Source organism: Canis lupus, chromosome 36, assembly GCF_048164855.1.
Source record: "Canis lupus baileyi chromosome 36, mCanLup2.hap1, whole genome shotgun sequence".
NCBI classification, from domain to species: Eukaryota; Metazoa; Chordata; class Mammalia; order Carnivora; family Canidae; genus Canis; species Canis lupus.
Window position 1 is genome coordinate 20,535,478 of NC_132873.1, and position 18,106 is coordinate 20,553,583.

An 18,106-nucleotide genomic window follows, 5' to 3' on the forward strand; every position below is an offset into this window, starting at 1 on the left:
GGCTCAAAAGTTATCTATAAAATGAGGTAAACTTCTCTTTTGGTCTACCTCTGTGGAGACCTGTGATCATTGATAAAGGGCTGCAGTTCAGTAGCACTCCATTCTGATTGATCAACAACCACATTGTGCCAGCTGCTTGTATGTTTGCATTACCTGAGCACTGGCTCTAAGAGGAACCCTGGTAATATCAAAACTGCCCACTAGCGTGGTAAGGCCTTGCGGCAGAGGCCAATAGGATCTGTGGTAACTATTATGTCTAATAATAATCGCCACCAGTAATTTCATCATAACTGCTAACATTTGCATAGTATGGTTTAAAAAAATTCCATGCCCTCATTTTGTTTGGCAGAAACCAAACTTTTGAGGGGAAAAAAAAAAAACAGAAAAGAAACAATTAACTACGGTTCTTGTAGGTTGAGCAAAACTAGGCAAAATATATAGAAACCTCACTCAGCCCACACATTTCTTTCATAAATGTCTGGACAGACAATGGCTGTAGCCACCCGCCAAATAGCTGTGATCAAACCACCTCCTGTGTTTCACTCAAAATTTTCATACATACACACACACACAGAGAGAGAGAGAGAGAGAGAGAGAGAGAGAGAGACAAGTGACACACATTTACACACTTCATTTAAGAGAAATGACTGAATGCTGGGTGTACTCCTGGTGTCCGCACAGGCCCATGACTTATAGTCATCAATGTCCAGTGAGTCTTAAAGTGCTTGCCGGAGAACCCTGAAAAGAAAGCTCGTGGCAAGTTCCCTGATTCTAGAATTTACCCTTGCACAAGCACCAAATTCCCGTACAACAGAAGTGTGAAACAGACCACAGGACCAGGACTTAAACATCAAACCCCAAATGCTGCTGATGAAGGAGGGTTCCTTAGCAATGTTTTGTCCAGCAGGATTTAGAGCCAAGAGCCAGCCTGCTTCTCTGGATCAGTCAGGGAAGCAGCAGCCTTTCACTCACAGGACATCAGTGGGAATTTCTAGGATTGATTTGTGGCCAAAATTCAGCTGGAATTAGATGCAAAGGAACTCAAACTCTACAATTTCCATTTTGGTTACTGCCAGAGGCATCTGCCACCTAAAAGTGTATTACATTATGATATATATCTTACATTCCCTTAAATCCTTACCTTAAATAGGTAATATTTTCCTACTTTATAGATAGGCTCAAGAAACAACCTTCTTGATTTAATGTCTCAGAGTAAGTGAGTCACAGGCAAAAAGGAAACCCTAGGCCTCTACCTCCAGATTCTTTGCTCTTTGCTTTATACTACGTCATCCTTCACTTGCAGAGAAGCACTATGAAATGGCCAGAGGTGATCTGTGATATTTAATTGGGCAAAGACTGTAATCATGAGCTATTAGCTTTGATTGTATAAACAATGGTTTTGGAAGATCACCCTGACATGTATTAGACTCCTCTCCTCAAACTACATTCAATTCCACGTAACTACTATATTTAAAAAAAAAAAAAAAAAACTTCTGAATATTTCTCATAGCAAATATACCATAAATTAATTTAACTTTCACATTAATAATTACAAAATCAGGCATCACTGAGAGTTATTTTTCTTCATTCCCTAGATCTTTCATGAGCACCAGCAGATACCAGGAAATGTTCCTAAACCCCTGTTATGTCCTCTGACATTCCGGTTTACTCAAGTGGGGAAATAAAATCCTGTAAACAATAACTGTCTGGAGGACTACAGCAAATCAGTTTGCCTCCAGACTGGCCCAGACACTTGGGGGAATGTAGTGGCCCATGTGGCCTCAGCCTTGTCCCCACCCACTGCCAAATACAATGACCCCTTCCTCTGAAACATCAGTGTTCACCTCTTCTCTGTCCCCAGCATGTGACTGGTCACTCCTGGGGGAAAAGCTCCCCACCCACAAGCTCTGCAATGTGCCCCTCATCCTGTGGGCAGGGTGGGAGTGGTCCATCCCCGCCCTGGCCCCCACCCTGCCCCTGCTGTTGTTTGTGCCTTTGAAGAGTGTTAAATTATGGAAGCCCCTCAGGACCCTCCTTGTCCCCCAGGACCTCTTATTTATACTAAAGTTCCCTGTTTTCAAAAAAAAAAATCTGCATCTATAAATTAAGGCTTTAAGTTCAGGGCTTTCAACCTCCCTCTTTCAGGAACTGAAAAAAATTCCTCTTGAAATTGAAAAAAATAGTAAGTTCACATAAATAAAGATATTCAAAACCTTAATGTAAAAAGTATCAAGGCTTCCATATCGAACCACACCCTCTAAGGCACAGCCCGACAACCGTCTGATTAAGGACTGAACAACATTCCCTGTGAACAGCTTTAGACTCTCTGGCTGCCTCTCTCCTCAATCCTTTGGGCCAGAGGAGCAAGTGTGTTGGGCCACAAGGCAGGGGCTGTTGACCATTGTCAGCACAGTGCAACCACCAAGAGAACCCTTGGCCAAGAGAGACATGCTATACGGTGCAGACTGAATCCTGATTCGAACCTCATGTGCAGCCAGCACTACCCATCTGTGTTTCCTTTTCAGATGAAGGAAACAAGATATTCCCTTCTCTGCTTTAGTTGGTTTGACGTGGGTGTTCCGTCATCGGCATCTGAAAGGTTCTGACCGACACAGGATTTAACCTCAGGTGGTAAAGTCTCTGCTCTCATAGTGGCTCAGTGCGTCTCTTTTCATACAGTCATCCTAGAGCAAGGATGTTCTCGGCCCAAGAGAAACAGTTCCTGCAGGAATATCTTCCTTACACTCAAGTGGTAAGTGCGTGTCGTATAGAGCAAATTCTCACCTAAGCAGATGTGCAGAAGAGAAGCCTTAGGAAGGGGAGAGCAGAGGTCAATGAACCATGCATGATCTCTATCATCATCCAATGTCCAAAACAAAGTCGTGCAGAGGAGACACAGAATGACAACAAGGGGTGTTCATGTAGAAAAGAAGTCGAAGCCCAGTTGAGGCTAAAAACAGTGGTTCTTAGAGCTCAAATTAATCTTAAAGTGTACCTGCTTCCACCCTTTACTTCAGGGATTCACAAACCAAGACCAGTTGCATTTCTCAGGGTACACAACTCCAGCTAAGACGACAGTCCAAGGCTTCAATAAAGAAAGTGTTCTAACATTCAGACTTGTCAAAAAGAAGAAAAAAAAAGAATTTCCTGTGTCAGTAAATAGGGAATTTCCTATTGTTAGGAGGACAGACAGAGGCCAGCTCCCCATCTATCTCTGATTCCTATGACGGGCGGGAGAATGGAATGATGAACCAAGCTTCCTTTCAAGTCAAAGAGTCAAACTGTCTACTACAATAAAAGTTCTTTCTGTGGCACAGGGAATACTAGTTTCTTCCGTAGTGTGTACGCAGGTTGGGGCATTTGTTTCATCGTTCCTTGTTTGTCTGCTTGTTGACTCACATCATTGTTGACGGCAGTGAGGATGGATAAGATATCTTCATGTCTGCAGGCAGATAAGAAAAAAACATGTTCAATCAGGAGACAGAAAGCACATCATAGCAAGGAACCCTAAACCATGTGGCTTCTTCCCAGTTTAATAGGCCAAGATTCCCCCTGGAATTCTGCCAAATATAAAGAAATGCTTATGTCAAAATTAAAACAAGAGATGCAAAATCAAATGAAGCTGTTCAGTTCTATATTTAGCATTTAAGAACACTATACCAGCCACATCTTGCATTTTAATTTTTTTTTCTTTTTGTTAAGCAATCTACACTGAATGTGGGGCTTGAACTCATGATCCTGAGATCAAGAGCTTCACACTTGGGGCGCCTGAGTGGCTTAATGGTTGAGCATCTGCCTTTGGCTCAGGTCATGATCCTGGGGTCCTGGGATCGAGTCCCACATCAGGTTTCCTGCAAGGAGCCTGCTTCTCCCTCTGCCTATGTCTCTGCCCTTCTCCCTGTGTCTCTCATGAATAAATAAATAATCTAAAAAATAAGTAAATTAAAAGAGTCTCATGCTCTTCTGACCTCACATATTACATTCTAAGGCACTTGATCCACAAAGGATGTTTGCATTTAATTATTTTTTCAAGTTTCTCGTCCAAACTGGTGGATAGATGATAGATGATAGATAGATAGATAAGTAGGTGATGAAGATGGAGAGGGACACTACTATTAATAATTCCCTCTCCATTCTTGGTTTGAGGAGGGATACAAAGATACACATGGCACAGTTCCTGAGCTTAAACACTTCAAATGCAGATATGAAGCATATACCAAGTATGGCATATACACAAAATTCACTAATACAAGGCAGAAGATCAACACCATATAAAAAGTGGACAAATCCCCTTCTTTTGTGGCCCCCAGAAGGCTCAGTCAGTTAAGCATCTGCCATTGGCTCAAGTCATGATCCCAGGGTCCTGGGATGGAGTCCCACATGAAGCTCCCTGACTGGTGAGGAGTCTACTTAGGTTTCTCTCTCCCCCTTTCTCTACCCCTCCCCCTATTTATGCTCTCTCTCATCACTCTCTCTAATAAATAAATAAAATCTTTAAAAAAAAAAAAGTGGACAAAGTTCCATTGTAAGTTCAGAGGAAAAAGAGCACTTCCTGCTGGGAGATGATTCCATAGAGGAGTCTTCTCTATGAGAAGCCTGGGCTTGAGTGATATTTAGCATTTATCAAAATGTTCCAGGAGTAGGCCATTCATATACTTGAGAGCAAAGCACAGGCTCTCTGGAGATGGAACTCAATTGTGAATCATGCCTGGCTACATCCCTTGATGATTGTGCGCCACAGGCACAATTCACTGTGCCTCAATTTTCTAAGCCCTAAAATAAGGACTATAAGAGTACCCATTTTAGGGACTGCATGAGAAGTAAATGAGATGCTTTATGGAAAACACATAACACTGGTTATCATATTCCCCTGACCATCATTTTTAATCTCCTTAGTATTACTACTACTTATCCTCATCATGATTGCTATTTTCAGGTGGGAATGCAGGCCCTATCTGTTTCTTTGTCCTTGCACCCTGTCTCATACCAGCTATTCCCTCTGCCACTGGCTCTTCCCAACACTGACTCCTTCCTATCCCTCAGTCTCACTTGAAATATCACCTCTACTAAGAAGTCTTCTTTTTTTTTTTTTTTTTTTTTAAGATTTTATTTATTTATTCATGACAGTCAAAGAGAGAGAGAGGCAGAGACACAGGCAGAGGGAGAAGCAGGCTCCATGCACCGGGAGCCCGATGTGGGACTCGATCCCGGGTCTCCAGGATCGCGCCCTGGGCCAAAGGCAGGCGCCAAACCGCTGCGCCACCCAGGGATCCCCTAAGAAGTCTTCTCAAGTAGCTCCCTGCCCCATTCTCTGTATTATCTTCCTTTGCTTTCTTCATAGCAGGTATCACTTCCTGAAAGTATCTTACTGATTTAAATATTCACTTACATGTCTTTTAAAGATTTATTTATTTGAAGGGGGTGAGGGGAAAAAGGAGAGGGAGTCTTAAGTACACTCCACACTGAGTACAGAGCCCGACTCGGGGCTCAATCCCATGACCCTAAGATTATGCATGACCTGAGCTGAAACCAAGGGTCAGACACTTAACCGAATGTGCCACCCAAAGGCCCCTCACTTACATTTTCATTACCTCTCTTCCTCTCACTGGATGATAAGCTCTATGGAGAAAAGATTCTCTCTCATTCACAACTGTACCCTGAATCCCTAGCTCAGTACCCAGTAGAGCAGGCACATAGTAATAAGTCCTTGATAAATACTGCCTTGTCCCCGAAGTCACAGGACATTGGTCTTTAATGGCTATGGGGGGCGGGGGGGGATGGAGGGATTAGTGAAGAAGAGGGAAAAGCTAAAGTTGATTCAAGATTCCAATCCTGAGTTTCCAATTCTGAAATCCCAGAAGAGCACTGGGACCATTCCTAGAGATGGAGATTCAGGAGTAGGAGGCTGCTGGAGAGAACTAAGTAGATGAATTCAGGACCAGGCTCCAAGGGCAACACAAAGGTGGGATTCCAACAAGCTGCAAGAAACATATAGGACTGACCCAAAGAATGAGATACACCCAGTCAGTCACTGGCCTAACAAATATTTATCAAGCTAATAAGAGATAAGGTCCATGTCAGGTGTGAGTATATAAAGCTGAATGAAACAACTCTGCTCTCCAAAAACTCAGAGATTAATGGACCAGAGATGCCAATTTGGGAGACATTTTCACAGAGATCCAGTGGCTTCCAGGGATAGCTACCGTTGCCAAGAGCTATAGAGGACAGAAAATAGGGTCCAGGGCTAAACCATGGTGAAGGCCCATTTCCAGAGTACCAGGTAAGAAGCATGTGGCAGACACAGAAGGAAAAGTTGTCAGAGTAATGGCAGATCAAAGACATTATAATGCCAAAGACGACACAAGTAATCAGTAAATATGAGTCACCGATAAAGCCACAAATAAAAGGCCCTCCTACCTTTATTCATACTGTTCCCTCTGTCCAGCATGTCTTTCACCCCAATTATTTACCCAACATCTATCTGTCATCTCTAGAAGCTTCCCCTGATCCTTCAAATCTGGGGGAGGTACTAGTTCTATGTGCTCCCATACACCTATGCTTTGGCATGTGTGTTTGCCGCAAGGGATGTTCTTCCCCCATCTAGTTTCTCTATCCCTCTAGATTGTGAGCAATTTGAGGTCAGGGACTGTGTTTTTCTTTAAATTCTGTATCTTTCTTTCCAGTTATATGCTGGTGTTCAATACAGGTTTGTTGGATGGATAGATGTTTGGATGGATGATGGATGAATGGATGGATGGGAGATACATGAATGCATGAGTGGGTGCATGAATAACTAAACAGACAGGTAGACAGATGGACAGATAAACAGGTAGGTGGATGGGACAACTCAAAACTCTCACCTTGGGACCAAGCTCTTCAGACGATTACACAGAGACTGAATATACCAGCTGCCTTTCTCCACATGCCGAAAGGATACATAGCCAGGGACAGTGGCCAGGCCAAGAAGGAAATCTGCAGCATCAGGAATACTATCCTTAAGGGAAGGGGATACATGCTCAGGATTTACAGCATCTGCTTCAATGGATACAGGAGTTTGTATCCCTTTACCTTGACAGGCCTGGATAAAAAAGAGTTTGGGTTTATGAGCCAGACCAGGGCATTTCTGAGCTGTGAAATGAGACATGATCTCCCGAATGGGAACAAGGGTCCCATCTGAAGAGTAGACAGCTCCAAATTTCCCATGGGTCAAAACACAAAACACAAAGCAATCTCCATCAACATGGTCTGGATGACACTTAAATTCCTGCAGAACCTCGTCCAGATGTCCTTTTGTCACATTTTTATATACATGTACACTGAACCCAAGCCACTGAAACACACGGCTCAAGCACTCTGTAAAAAAAAAAAGGAAAGAAAGGGGAAACAATAAAATGAAATGAAATTGAGTGGAATGAAATAAAATGAAGGGATGAAACATGTAATGCTATTTGCACAGCAAAGAGCCTGAAGCTGATTTTTTTACTTTCAAAACCACAAAATTTTACAATTTACCTGCCTTCTTATAGTTACCTATAGTGCTATCACAATGGTTACATTGTGTCAGCAGAAGAGTCAGCAGAAGCCTGAGTTTCATCCTATTTCACAGATAAGGAAGCCAAAGCCCCAGAACTCTCCCGCAGTCACAAAGTAATCAGCGGTAGAACCAGAGCTCAAATGTAGTTTTTCTCTAGCTGATGTGCTATGCTTTCCCCCAAAACCATGGAGTTGTAAATGGTCAGGGACTCTTGTCACTCAACAGGTTGGTGACACCTCTTCTATGGTCTAAATGTTTGTGTCCCATGAAAAGATGTTCAACATCATTTGTCATCAGGGAAATACAAATCAAAACCACAATGAGATACCACCTCATACCTGTCAGGATGGCTAAAATTAACAACACAAAAACAAGAGGGATGGGGAAAATGGGGAACCCTCTTACACTGTTGGTGGGAATGCAAATCAGTGCAGCCACTCTCTACAGAGAGAGTATGGAGGTTCCTCAAAATGTTAAAAATAGAGCTACCTAATGGTCCAAGAATTGCATTACCAGGTATTTACCCAAAGGATACAAAAATACAGATCCGAAGGGATACATGTACCCAATGTTTATAGCAGCATTATCAATATTAGCCAACTATGGAGAGGACCCAAATGTCTGCTGACTAATGAACAGATAAAGAAGATGGAGTGGGGTGTGTACACACACACACAATGGAATATTATTTATCCAACGAAAACAATGAAATATTACCATTTGCAACAACATGGATGGAGTTGGAGTGTATTATGCTAAGTGAAATAAGTCAGAGAAAGACAAATACCATAAGATCTTACTCATATGTGGAATTTTTTTCATATGTGGAATTTAAGAAAACAGATGAACATATGGGAAGGGGAGAAAGAAAAAAGGGGAGAGGGAAACAAGTCATAAGACACTTTTAATGCTAGAGAGCAAAAAAAAAAAAAAAAAACACACAAAAAATGCTAGACAGCAAACTACGAGTTGATGGAGGAAAATGGGTGGGGGATGGGCCAGATGAGTGATGCATATTAAAGAGGGCACTTGTGATGAGCACTGGATGTTGTATGCAAGTGGTGAACCACTAAATCCTACTCCAGAAACCAATATTGCACTGTATGTTAACCACCTAAAATTTAAATTAAAAAAAAGGCTGTGTCCCCTCAAAATTCATATGTTGAAATCCTAACACCCAAGGTTAGAGGATGAGGAAGTGGGACCTATGTGGGGTGATTAAGTTGTGAGGCAGAGCCTATAGGGAGACCCCAGAAACCTCCCTCACCCCCTCTGCCAAGTGAGGTTGCAGCACAAAGGCTGCCATCTAGGAAGTAGGTTCTCACCAGGCATCAGAATGTCAGAGCCTAGATCTTGGACTTCCCAGCCTCCAGAACCATCAGAAATAAGTGTTTGTCATTTATAAGCCATCTAATTTATGGTATTTCATTATAGCAGCCCAGGTGGACTAAGACACCAGGGACTCCCAAGAGGCCAGAAGCATTTATGACATCATTCTTACATTTAAATGGAAGATTAAAATTATAGAAAGAAAATGTAAAAATAAAAAAGTGATTTTAAGATCTCCAACTTGCATTTGATATACTATTCCAGATTTTCTTACCAGCATCTTTATCAGTCCCCGGTCTATCTGGCATTTTGGCAAATGTATGGTTATTGACAATAACACAATGGCCTCTGTGTTTCCGATCCATCCTGTACACATTTGCCTCCTTGAAAGAAGAAAAGATAGAACCACTTATTAGGGAATCCTCATTTTAAGGGTCTAATGTTTGTAACCAACCACTCCATTTATCAGTACCAATGGCTGAGACTTCTTAAGATTCAGGTACTGGCCTGGAATTAATTAAGTCTAATGTGGAATGCCAGGTACTGATTAAATATCAGACTTCATTTGGTTTGACTGCAGACTGTCGATTAGCAGTGCCAAGTAACAAAGTATGTATTTTGACTTTGGCAAATCAAGAGCTTATGCAAAAGTATCTTTTTTGGATTAGCAAGGTGAAGAAAGCATTAAGTAAGGATCTAATGAGACAAATATATCAAATGCTTATCACTTTTCAGATGGTAAGGTCCTGGAGTGATCTGACTCCCCTAAAAACAGAAATCTCTTTTGTAGAAATCACAGTGAGAATATTAAAATACATGCAATTATTTTTGAAGGCTACTGTAAACAGCATGTGATTACAAATAAGCTGAGTTGGCTTCAGTGGGGCTTCTGTGTGGCTACATGATCTTTTTTTTTTTTTTTTTTTTTATGATAGTCACACAGAAAGAGAGAGGGGGAGGCAGAGACACAGGCAGAGGGAGAAGCAGGCTCCATGCACCGGGAGCCCAACATGGGATTCGATCCCGGGTCTCCAGGATCGTGCCCTGGGCCAAAGGCAGGCGCCAAACCGCTGCGCCACCCAGGGATCCCCTACATGATCTCTTAAAAACACGATATATCTTTGATTCAAGTAGAAAAGAAGTGGCTTCAGTCAATAGAAAAGAAAACTGTACCCAGAAATAATTTAAAGGCTCTGTGTGGCTATAATGATGCCAGCACTGCCTCCACAGCCAAAGGTCAACATACTTCTGATTGTTTCAGAAAAAGGTGGGAAGGACTGAGATAATCCCAGAGAGAGGAAGAAGAATCACAGAAACAAATTGCTCTGAACCCTCAAAGTCATTCAGGGATGGACCTTAGCTGGAGAAGATCTGAAGAAACTGTCTAAACTTTTGTGCTGGTTTCAGAAGTTAGAGGGCCAGTGGATGCTTCCAGCATCTCCACAGAGACCAGGGTTGCTCCATCGCTTAGAAAGAGAAGTTCTCAGACTCTTCCAATATCTGTCCCCCAAATTCTTATTTCCTTACAGAGGATGGTTTGCAAGTCAAGATCCCATGAGACCGCTCAAGTGTTTCTGGCAGAGAGCTTGGGTGGGCTTTGGCAGCATTTATCTGTTACTGGATATAGAGTGGCCGGGTGAATACCAAGAAACAGAAAGAGGGGAAAAAAGGAAAGCCCAGAGACCCAATCTGGGCAGGGCAAAAATCAGTCCCCAGCCCCAGTCACATCTCTGGCCCTGGCTAAGGGTTGCACTGCTCTGACATGTTCGGTTTATGAACTCCTTGGTTCCTCTAAATAAGAATCCACCACAGAGATGAAGCCACTGATGGGTTGTCACATGACAGTACAGGAAAATGAAACTTGAAGCTTTTCTTCTCCCACACCCAGCAAGTTTTCAGTAGAATCCAACAAGCTCTGCCCTTGTCTCTGAGGCCAGAGTCAATTATTAACTATAGTTAAGGGTGAGCCCTGGGTGCATAGCTCAGGCTGAGTGAATCCAGTATCCCCAGACCACAGAAAACACCAAAAGGGAGCCAAACCGCAGTTCTACAGAGCCCCTGTAAATTCCTCCTCTCTTTAGGAGACGATAATGTTCCAGGGAAGTCATCTCCAAACTTCCAAACCACAGAATTGCAAAACTAAAAGAAACTTACTGTTCAGAGAAGTGAAACCATTGCCTGAGCTCCTGGAGCTATACAGTGGTAGAGCAAGGGTCTTTGGAGGGGGGAGCTTGGAGTCAGACTGCTGGGTTCAGATCACAGCTTCACTCCTTTCTAGTCACGTGACCCTTCAGGAAAGTACTTGACCTCTTGAGTCTCCACTTCCTCATCATTAAGTGAGGCTAATCACCTATCTCCTGGTGACTGAAGGGTTCAATGAGATAAGCCCTAGAAAGCTCATAGAACAGTGCCTGGCACACAACTGCTCAGTAACGGTAACTCTCATCAACGTTGTATCGTGCTATCCCCTACTTAGGCAGAAAGCAGAGATTCCGGAAAGCAAAGTGTTTGGACTCCGAAGTATAAATTTCCAGGGGAAAAAAAACAGTAAGACTGGCCTCTGCTAAACTATGTTTCACAGAGAGACTATACCAAAAACCTGTCCATAAGCCACTCAGCCCTGTAACAGACTCTGGAATATTTTCCTCAAGTCATGGTTTTGGGGCAAGGATTCTGGGCACTAAACATACCAATGCCAAGTCCCTCCCTCTGGCCTCCCCCACTCTGAAAAATACAAGCACCATCTGGAGCCACACCACACCAGATGTTCCCACAGAGTCAGCATTCGGCTCTGTCATGCTGGCCTATGGATTTTGGCCCTACCAAGGGTTCCCATCACTCCTTACAGAGCAGGATCTAAGTCTGAAGGGGGGGGAGAGAAGTTGCCTGCATTCCCCAGACGCTGTTGTGCACAGCGTCTGAGTAGAAACCACTCAGCCCTCTATATCCTCCCAGAGAAAAGCCTGGTATAATCCAAGCCTGAATTGAGAAAAGAGATGAATTCTCCACTAATTTGTTAACCTTCTCCCAAGTCACCTCAAATTGCTTAGTATATGTCAGATGTTTCTATTCCTGCCATACTGATCCAAGTTAGGTAATAAAGTGTATGTATTAGAAGCATCTACCACTACCCCTTACGGGCTGATCTTGCCAGGCACCCTTCTGTTGAGGAAACAGGAAATGAATGAAATGCAAGGAATTCACAGAGTTAGGATGAGGCCCAAAAAGGTGGACTTGATGCAGAGAAGGAGTGACACTTTATCCCCAGCCACACAAAAGGCCAACAGTGGGTGACTAAAAGAGAATCAACTCTCTCCTTTCAAAGGAGTAAGTTCACAAAGACACAGTGACAAAAATATAATATGACACATGCACAAGGATATCCATTCATTGCATTATTTGGAATAACTAAAGACTAGAAATCATCCTGATGTCCACCGATAGGAAGTGCATGAAAGAGCTGTGGTACACCCATGCAGGGCCACAGGATGCAGAGGACAATTTCTGTACACTTCTCTGCATTATACTGTTACATGAAGGAAGTAAAGTGAAGAATAGTATTTTAATGGGCTGCCTCTTTGATAATAAAGGGGGGACATGGTTGGGGTTTTTTTTTCAAAAGTAACAACAGGATAAATAAAAAATAAACTCATAAAAACTGCAGTCTATGGTGGGGGAGGGAAAGAGAGGCAGGAATGTAAAGTAGTCTCCTCTGAGTATACTCTCTTGATAGTTTTTACTTCAGTCCTACATGAACATTCTATACCATTAAAAATTAAAACCTAGCCTAGGGCCTCATCTTTTGTGCATGATTCCCCCCCCCGCCATTCACTCCACCCCCACACCCCTTGCCCTCAGCCTGCAACAGAAAGCCCCAAAGGTGTTCTGGTCAGGGGCTAACCCTGCCACTGTCTACGTGGTGGAGAGCACCAGGAGACCTGTTTGAGGTGACTGGTAAGTTCCCAAGTCTCTAGGGATGCCTCCCTGCTAGAGCACTCCGGGCTTCTGGTGGCATGAGGGGACCTATCTTCAAGCCAGACCAAAGCTGCAGCGCCTCACTCCCAGGCTGCACAATATACGAATTCCCCAACTTTGAAGAAACAAATGCAAAAGAATTTCAGTTTCACTCTCCAGAACACTTCCGGCTATTCTTTCCCCAAGCTACATTTTCCTTCCTGGAAAATGCTAGTTTCTTTTGGCAACATCCAAGGGCCAGGCAAGCTGTTTTCTGGGTTTGTCCAGTTAGTTCTGAAAGTAGTCAAAATTTAAAGGGTATTAAAGGTAACACAGATGCAGGCTCTGCCCCAGGCCAAGTGTCCAACAAAGCTTTAAAAGGAAGCTGTTGTTACATCTCCTCAATAGACGTGCCTCTCCTTAAGAAAATCCTATGCCACACTCAGAAACATTGATTTGGTTTTTAATGTTAAATCAAATAATTAGGGGATAATACCTGAAAAAGAGTTTCTTCTCATAAATGCAATGGTTGGCAGCACTCTTTTACATAAGAAAACTTGTCAGGTGCAAATGAAAGATGGTATGATTTACCAAGTTTCATTTTATTCAGGGACAGGATTGCTTAGATTACTATTAAGAAAGACACCTTTCAACCCTGAGAGTCTAGGAGAAGGTATATAATCTGAGGTGCTGCCTCCCAGAGCCTCCTACACTCTCAGCTACCCCCATCTTCATCAGGCCATGGCCAGAGTCCAAAGTCAGCAAAACAACTGCATTTCAGATACCAAGGTTGAGCCACACCCCTTAGAAACTATTGAATTTCTACGGCAAAGAGTAAAGTCCTCTGTGTGTCTGTGTGTGTGTGTGTGCATTTTCTACATGCACATAAGTATCTGAGCATATAAAAAACTAGTTTAAAAAGTGAGTATGGAGAAGAATTAGGAATAGTGGACAAAAAAAAAACTCTGGGGGGAGGAAGGAGGGCTCTTGTATAGAGCGGAATGCTGAGTGCTGACTTACAAATGTGGAGAAAATCCTGGAGTTTGAAAATCATTGATTTTCAACGAACATAGTAAATATTGAATCACATTAGAATCATCAGTGCATACCCATCGATCTAGGGGAAATTCTTGACACAGAGTGGGATATTTGTATGGTCTTAAAATATCTCCCCACCTCTTGCTTATTAGTTGCAAGGGAAAAATAGTAACTATACAAAACTAACTGTATAGTGAAGAAATGAGACATCTTCATCAAATAAAATCAGCATCACAAATGGGGGACAGATGGACACCACTTCCTCCAGATGTGATGCCCTGAGAAGGGTACATAATTTAGGTAATATTCTAGTGAGAACACATTGCTTGAAATAAATCCTAAGCAACACCAGATACCAAAAATGAGGAAAATTCTGGTTTTTTAAAATAAAAGATGGTAGTGAGGGTGATTGTATTCTTCAAAAATGTCAATGTCAAAAAGAAAAGTTATATAAATGTTTAAAATTAGGAGAAACTAAAGAGACATGATAATACAATAATGATCCCAGATGAATTATGTATTGGAGGGGGAAAAAAGCTATACAGAATATTACTAGATCAACAGACAAAATTGAAATGTTAGAACTTCAACTTGGTGAAAGTATTGTACTAAGTAAACTTGACTAGCATCAATAACTGTACTATATATAGTTGTGTAAAACAATGTCTTAATCCTTAGGAAATACACAGTAAAGTATTCAGCAGTAAAGAGCCATGATGTGTGCAAGCTACTCTCAAAAAGTTCAGAAAAAAAAATTGTGTTTACATAAATAGATGATAGAGAAAGATAGAGAAAGCACACGAAGGTTAACACAAATGGGGTAAAAGTAAACAACAGGTAGGTGAATCTAATAAAATAGTATACAGTGTTCTTAGTATTATTCACATTCTTTCAACTTTTCTATAGATTGAAATTATTTCCAATGTAAAGATTAAAAAATGGTAAATGTAAAAAATATGAAATCATGAAAGTAGTAAAGAAGCTATCAAAGAATTTTTTAAGAATAAAAAATAAAACTTCCACAACAACCCAATTAAAAAATTGGCAAAGGACTTGAATAGACAATTCTCCAAGAAAGATAATACAAATGGCCAACAAACACATGTAAAAATGCTCAATATCACTAATCATTAAGGAAAGGCATATCAAAACTACCATGAAATACCATCTCACACCGATTAGGATGGCTACTATCAAAAAACAAGAAAATAGCAAGTGTTGACAAGGATGTAGAGAAACTGGAATTCTCATGCATTACTGGCAGAAATGCAAAGATGCAGCTGCTATGAAAACCAGTATGGAAGTTCCTCAAAAAATGAAATACAGAATTACCATATGATCCAGCAATTCCACTTCTGGGTACATATACCCACAAGAATTGAAAGCACTACCTCAAAGAGATATTTGTATGCCCATGTTCATAGCAGTATTATTCACAATAGCCAAAGATGGAAGCAACTCACATGCCCACTGAAGGACAAATGTATAAACAAAATATGGTATATACACACAATGAAATACTATTCAGCCTTAAGATAGAAAATTCTGACACAGATAAACCTTGAGGACATTATATTAAGTACAATAAGCCAGTCACAAAAATACAAATACTCTATGAATCCACTAATACGAGGTAACTAGAGTAGTCAAATTTATAGAGATATAAAGTAGAATGGTGTTCACCAGGGGCTGGTGGGAGGGGGGAATAGGTAGTTACTGTTTAATAGATATAACATTTCAGTTTTGCAAGATAAAAAGTTCTGGACATTGGTTACACAACAATGTACATTTAAAAATAATTAAGATGATAAATTTTATGTTGGCTTTTACCACAATTAAAAACAAAAACCAAAAAATTCCAAGGCCAAGATAACTTCATTGATACTGATAGCTGTTAGCAGGCTAAAACTGCCCAAATTTGCTGGGAAGACACATAAATCCCAGAGAAGAATGTCACATGTATCTCTCAAAGATCCTGATCATGTTGTAAGAAACAGATTGCAAATCTCCCAGTGTTTCCCCTGTACCCACCCTTCTACTGCTGGGCACTACAGGAACCCAAATCTTGTCCTCTGGAAAGGACAGGCTACATACAAGATGTGAGGCCCCCTGTTCAAACATTATTAAGAATTTTTTAAAAGTGACAGCTAAGCAGTGCTGCTCGGAGCCCGCCAGCCACGGTCCCGGGCGCCAGCTACGCCGCTGCCGCTGTCACTATGGCCCATTACAATGCCGCCGACTCCAAGCGCGAGCAGTTCCGGAGGTACTTGGAGAAGTCGGGGGTGCTGGACACGCTGACCAAGGTATTGGTAGCCTTATATGAAGAACCAGAGAAACCTAATAGTGCTTTGGATTTCTTAAAGCATCACTTAGGAGCTGCTACCCCAGAAAATCCAGAAATAGAGCTGCTTCGCCTAGAATTGGCAGAAATGAAAGAAAAATATGAAGCTATTGTAGAAGAAAATAAAAAACTGAAAACAAAGCTTGCTCAGTATGAACCACCTCAGGAGGAGAAGCGTGCTGAATAGGAGTCTTCTCACTCCTATTGAAAAGACACTGAAAAAATGGTTTTGTATGACTTGAATAGTTTGTATAGAGTATAATCTTTTCTGAACAGATGCTCTAGAACTCTTTTAATATGTTGAATTCACCTATCACACTTTAACTGTTATAAACACATATACTTAGAATCACCAATAAAAACTCAATATAACTTTCTTTGGGTCTTAAAAGCAGGAGAATCCAAAGTGAATCCTGAAAAAAAATCTAAACACAGCCATCTAATTCATTACCTTAAAGGACATTGTTTATTAGTCTGACTAGGAATGATGGTACTGGTTGTATGTAGGCCAAGAAGTTCAGCATGGAGCTGTTCCTTGGTTTAGTGCAGGATGTGAGCACAGGTACAGTCATTCTTTAAAATGAAGAGGACACTGTTGTTTATATCCTCTGTAGGCAGCTGGAGAGATCTGTGTGACAGAAGATGCTTTTGCACGGGTTCCCATGAATATTGTACTCTTGTTTATATAATGTGGAACAAATAACTCTTCTTTGCCACCACTTTGCCTTAGATAACCGTGTGTGTGCCAGTTTGAACTCTGACACCACATTTCCTTCTATGCAATCATGCCCTATCTGATAATGTTGCCTTGCTTTGCTCTGTGCTTCAGTGGGTTCCAGCTGCACATTGGCCTATGTTGTTTTTCAATTTGCTATACTAGCAGTTACCCTGATTGTAATTTATATACCTTCAAACAGGATCACACTGTTCCCCTGTCTTACTTAGTTCCTTAATTGATTGAGCAGAGAACTGAGGTAATATAAATTTCTGGGTTCACGCACAAGCTGGGATAAGAAGGGGAATGAGCCATATATCGTGGAGAATTATAGTTTGCGGGTATAATTATATAGTGTTTTTTTTCCCTCAAAGTATTTTTCTAGCCTTGAATTCATTTTATCTTCATTATCCCTGTGAAGTAGGTAGGGCAGGTATGAGGGGAGGTTGGGTGCTGAATTTTTAGGCCAAAGACTGATATTAATACAAATTCTTCACTAACTATAGAACCTTGGGCACTTCAGTTAACTGCTCTGAGAGTCACTTTCCTCATCTGTTAAATGAGAAGAATAATATCAGTGCTGCCTACCTCACAGGGTTGTTGTGAGGGTCAAATGGAATGTATGTGAAAGATCTGTCAATGGTAAAGCACTATATTCTTGTTTGTTTAAAAAAAAAAAAAAAAGTAAAAAAAAAAAAAAAAGTGACAGCTAAGCATTAAAAAAAGCATGGGTCAGGTAGGACTACACAGGCTATTATGCTTAGGAAGTTGGCCTTGATCAGATCGCATAAGAACAGAACCACTTCAAAGCAACCCAGTGGTGTACTGGAGTCAACTCGAACCAGCTAGTGAGAGCCATTTGTCAGATTTCCAGAAATTCTATAATTAAATTGATGTCATGTTGGTACATGAAATCAGCTATGGTGGGAACATTTATACCAAACACTACACATCAGGGTCTCTCTCTCTTTTTCTTTGGGGTGGAGTGTTGAGGGTGGAGAGAAGAGCTGGTGGTGAAACATTTACCAACCCATCAATGAACCTACCGATAAGGCTCCATGGAACTGATTAATGTCTGAAGGGGAAAATAGTTCTTCCTCTTTTTGATGCAATGACTCTGTTTCCGTATCTACAGGAGGTGTCACTACCTCGGAGGCTGCAAATAGAACCATGGATAGTAAAACAAAAATCATCT

At 41.4% G+C, this 18,106-nt stretch overlaps 1 protein-coding gene and 1 pseudogene across 1 annotated transcript in view; one reads left to right on the forward strand and one right to left on the reverse strand.

The window, feature by feature from the left end:
- Positions 1-1,507: 1,507 nt before the first annotated feature.
- Positions 1,508-18,106, reverse strand: part of CASP10 (caspase 10) — a 30,730-nt gene continuing 14,131 nt past the window's right edge. Inside the window, exons 5-8 of the mRNA XM_072812783.1 lie at positions 17,958-18,067; positions 9,138-9,246; positions 6,861-7,353; positions 1,508-3,442 (exon numbers count right to left, since the gene is read on the reverse strand). Coding sequence (XP_072668884.1) covers positions 3,289-3,442; positions 6,861-7,353; positions 9,138-9,246; positions 17,958-18,067 — 866 coding nt within the window. The 3' untranslated portion in view covers positions 1,508-3,288. The remainder of the gene's footprint in view (positions 3,443-6,860; positions 7,354-9,137; positions 9,247-17,957; positions 18,068-18,106) is intronic.
- Positions 15,780-17,572, forward strand: LOC140625502 (c-Myc-binding protein pseudogene; annotated as a pseudogene).